Raw genomic sequence first — 4,241 nt, forward strand, 5'->3', positions numbered from 1 at the left:
ATAATATATATATATATACATATATGTATATATATATGTATGTATGTATTTATAAATTATATAATATAAATATATATTTATAAATATATATAGATATAAATTTATATTTATAGATATGTATATATATATATATTATAAATAAATAAATATATATATGTGTATGTATACACACGCTCACACACATACACACACGCACGTGCGTGTGCGCTCGTGAATATACTTCTTGGATCATAAAAAAAGCAATACATTGCTAATAAATTAATTGAACAATCAGGTTGCAAACTGTTTATAGAAACTACAGTTCGCATATATACGTATAAAAATAACTTCAAATAAACTTTCAAGAACAGTTAAATATAAGGATTAGTGCATAACAGCATATTTCTCCGCTGCATTTGTTTTTTCTCTCTGTTAGTTGGTACATTCCGAAATACACATATGAAATATATATATACAATATGAACATATTAAATTGATAAATTTATGAGCTGTAGTTTCATCTTTTATATTTTAAATATATGGTATAAATATGTATATGCTTGTGTGATGTCTCATATACATATCTCAGCAAACACAAACAAACACACACGCACACGCATACGCACACGCACACGCATACGCACACGCACACGACACACACACTCACACGTACACACGTATCCGTACACATATACACATACAAATTATATAAATAATTATATAAATATATTTTATGAAAAGATTTTTAAATACACGAGCACCTTAATTTAGAAATAATATGTTGAGAAGGCAACAATGAAAAATTCATATGTATTGATAACATTAGGTCACCAATGTATATAGTAGTACATTAAAGCAATATAATTTTTATATGATTGTAAGTATAATTAGTGTTGAAAGGTGCCTTTAATCAACTTTTTGATACATTTATTGGCAATAGAATATATTGTAAGTATTTTCCTCTTATCAATGATTAATATGTATACAAACTTCTAATTATTAATTATGAAAAAGAATACATTGAATTAAAGAAAAGTAGATAATTTTTTAAAATATTTCTACATTATGAAATTAGCTTATGAAAATCATAATTAATTTTTCTCACATTATTGTATATGATTTAACTGATAGTTTGTGATAATAAATATAACTATTACAATAAAAATACTTTAGTTGTACATTCTATTCCTTTATTAACATTGTAAAAATTGAATTTTAATTAAATTTTCTTAAATTTTTCATTACTTTTTAATTATTCTTTCTTCATTTAAAATATTATTTTATAATAACAAATTATTGTACACCACTGATTTGTTCTTATAAAATAGTTCATGTATATGAATACGTGACTATAAACCTAGATAACGAAAGTTACTTGGAAGATGAATAGATGTCTCAACAAAATGGCAACTTTCGTGAAAGCTGTACAAATTTCGAAAAGTGTAAACAATGTGACAAGATTATTTACGAATTTAATTTTGTCACAAAATGTTAATTCATTTTCCAATCCGATGCGGCATCAAAGGTTTTTGTAATCTATTTTACATTTAACTTTCATTCAATTAGTATTTATAATTAATTCAACAAATATAGAGGTTATGTATTATGAATTATTCCTTTATTGTTTGAAACATAGATGAAAATTATTTGGAAGTATATTTCTTAATTATTTATAGATACGTTTTCAAACGAATATGTGTTTTATAATTGCTATATTCAGTATTTGATATTTGAGGTTATATTTATAAGTTACATTTTTACCTATAATATATATGAATTAATAATGATAATTTTACAATTATTAATTTAAAATGTAAATATTTGAATATTTTTCAAAGTGTATTGTATATTATCATATGAAGATTATTTAAATTATGTAGAGTACCTACTTTTCAATGTGCACTTATTCACTCTACACCAAAGTATAATGACTTGATGGAATTTTTTGATGTACCAAAAAATTGGGATAAGGATAAAATACCTGTAGGCCGTTCTTGGCGTAAAGATGAATTAAGATTAAAAAATAATGAAGAGCTTCATAAATTATGGTAAGATATAAATGGTATGAAATGTGATAGTTTAAATTATAATAATGAACATTATATTTAAAATCCTTAGGTATGTATTATTAAAAGAACGCAATATGCTGCTAACAATGGAAGAATACTATAAGAATGAAAATAAATATTTCCCAAACCCTGAAAGAATTGATAAAGTTGAAGATAGCATGTTTAACTTAGAATCAGTGGTCCGAGAAAGAAATAAAGCTTATTATATGCTTGAAACTGGAGTAACTGGAGAACGACCTGCACTATACAAATTTAATCCTCTTGGTAAAATGTCTTATATATCTTATAAAGTATACAGTGTTGTATCATAAATAGATTACACTTAAATTTTATTTTGCAGGACTACATTTTATTTATCGAATGCGCCAATACTCTGTACCAAAGTTTATGAATACTAAATGGAGTAAAAAACACAAGTTTGGTTATCAGGGATATGCAGTGCAAAAATTTTTGCGATTGTATAGAGAAAAACTTTGGAATGAAAAACGAAAACTACGAAAGTTTGTATTTGAAATATTCTGTAAAGTAATCATAGCTCGTTTTTTATATAAGATGTTAACAAAATTTTTTATATTTTAGTCGTCAAACTGGTAAAGTAACAACTTTGGTACGAACTTTCCCCAATCTTGATATGGATGCTGTAAAAGAACAATATCCATTGGCAGATATAGAGAAAATAAAGAAACGAAGAAAGGCCGAAGGACATTTTGTACGCGACTAAATTGTATGATATTTTCTATTTTCAAATTTTTAAATATATTACAAAATTATTGAAAGTATTTTAAGTTAGACGATATTAAATTACGAAATTTAGTTCAATTCAGACTTTATTATATTTACTTTAATATCTACACGCCGTAAATATTTTCGAAAAAGTAAGCAGTAAATGTCTGTTTATTTAAAATGAACACAAGTTATAAACATACTATGATTGTATAGAATAATTTATCACAATAAAATCGAAATAAAAGATACAAGATATTACTATACTGATTCAAGATATAATTCAAATTCGTCATTACATCGTATTACAAGAAAAAACGAAACATATCTTTATTTTTATCTTGTTAACTAGTTACAACTTTATTTGTATTTGTTTTTTGTTTATATTTTTGAAGATCATGTATAGTGGCGTTGACATTGTGCAAGAATTCCATGGCTGTAACATTTAAGAAACATGCTTAATTAAAGCATGTAAAATTTATAATATTCTTTCCCTTAGACATACTAAAACCTAATACGGGTTGATTATGTTTCCGATTTTTTGTCATGTAATGTACGCAAATTTTATGTTACGATTGCGTATAGTAGTAAGTCTCTTTAATTTAATGTTTTATCACAATTGTATGTGACTACATGAATCGATGTATATAGGATTACAATTTTATTAACAATGATTTACAGACTACATCGAATCACGTAGTTTTTGGTAACAAAAGGGTACATGGTCTTAAAATAAACATGTATGAAATTGTTCATTCAAAAATAACGTATTAATTTTTAGGAGAAACTTCTTTGGTATATGAAACTGTTTCTCCTACCTTAAAAGGCATCGTTGATATTTGAAAAACCTATCCCTTTGTAATTTCTCCCGATATTTAGGATTAACAATCCCGTAGAATGTAACACTATGTTAAGAAATTAAGCATACAATCGCCAATTTAAAATAACTAGTTATTAAATAAAAGCACCTTAAGACTGATATGACTATTATATCCAATGATTGATTTTTAAATCTTTACGATAAGTATATAATAATTGGAATGCTAACCAAAACAGTAATTTTAAAGCAGTAAAACATATACATACATTATATCAAAATATCAAAAATAAAATTAAAAAACAGTGTTATTTAATTATTATTATTATTTAATTAATTATCATTATCAGTATTATTAATAGGAATATTAATTATACATCATACACTTACTTTAAAAGCAATTTATAGAATGTTTTCCCATAATGGAAGCTGCTCTAAGCCTTACTGTCATTTTATTAGCATTATTTTTAAAATTGTATCATTTGGTATTTATAGTGCACTTTCAAATGCATATTAATTCTTATAATAAGTGTGAATATATAGACATTCATGTAACTGATACCATAATTTTATGCATTCATCATTATATTACAATCCTGTATACCATTATCAATAACAGACATTACCAGTAGTTTACACTATTAAAAAGATAT

At 24.6% G+C, this 4,241-nt stretch overlaps 1 protein-coding gene across 1 annotated transcript; it reads left to right on the forward strand.

Annotated features, from left to right (window-relative positions):
• Positions 1 to 1,362: 1,362 nt before the first annotated feature.
• mRpL47 (mitochondrial ribosomal protein L47) lies at positions 1,363 to 2,910 on the forward strand. The gene is made up of 5 exons (XM_017899143.1): positions 1,363 to 1,504; positions 1,860 to 2,027; positions 2,098 to 2,312; positions 2,389 to 2,548; positions 2,628 to 2,910. Exons 1-5 carry the CDS (start codon positions 1,383 to 1,385, stop codon positions 2,767 to 2,769), a joined length of 807 nt encoding a protein of 268 aa, XP_017754632.1. The 5' UTR covers positions 1,363 to 1,382; the 3' UTR covers positions 2,770 to 2,910.
• Positions 2,911 to 4,241: the final 1,331 nt, after the last annotated feature.

The sequence above is a fragment of the Eufriesea mexicana genome, unplaced genomic scaffold (genome assembly GCF_001483705.2).
Source record: "Eufriesea mexicana isolate 0111107269 unplaced genomic scaffold, ASM148370v2 scaffold793, whole genome shotgun sequence".
In the NCBI taxonomy this organism is placed as follows: domain Eukaryota; kingdom Metazoa; phylum Arthropoda; class Insecta; order Hymenoptera; family Apidae; genus Eufriesea; species Eufriesea mexicana.

What these genes read in the sequence shown, in the direction of transcription:
- mRpL47 (XM_017899143.1), top strand. Translation starts at nt 1,383, where the DNA reads ATGGCAACTTTCGTGAAAGCTGTACAAATTTCGAAAAGTGTAAACAAT. An exon ending in ATACAAATTTAATCCTCTTG is followed by an intron (nt 2,313 to 2,388) that starts GTAAAATGTCTT and finishes TTTATTTTGCAG; the next exon opens with GACTACATTTTATTTATCGA. An exon ending in GAAAAACGAAAACTACGAAA is followed by an intron (nt 2,549 to 2,627) that starts GTTTGTATTTGA and finishes TTTATATTTTAG; the next exon opens with TCGTCAAACTGGTAAAGTAA.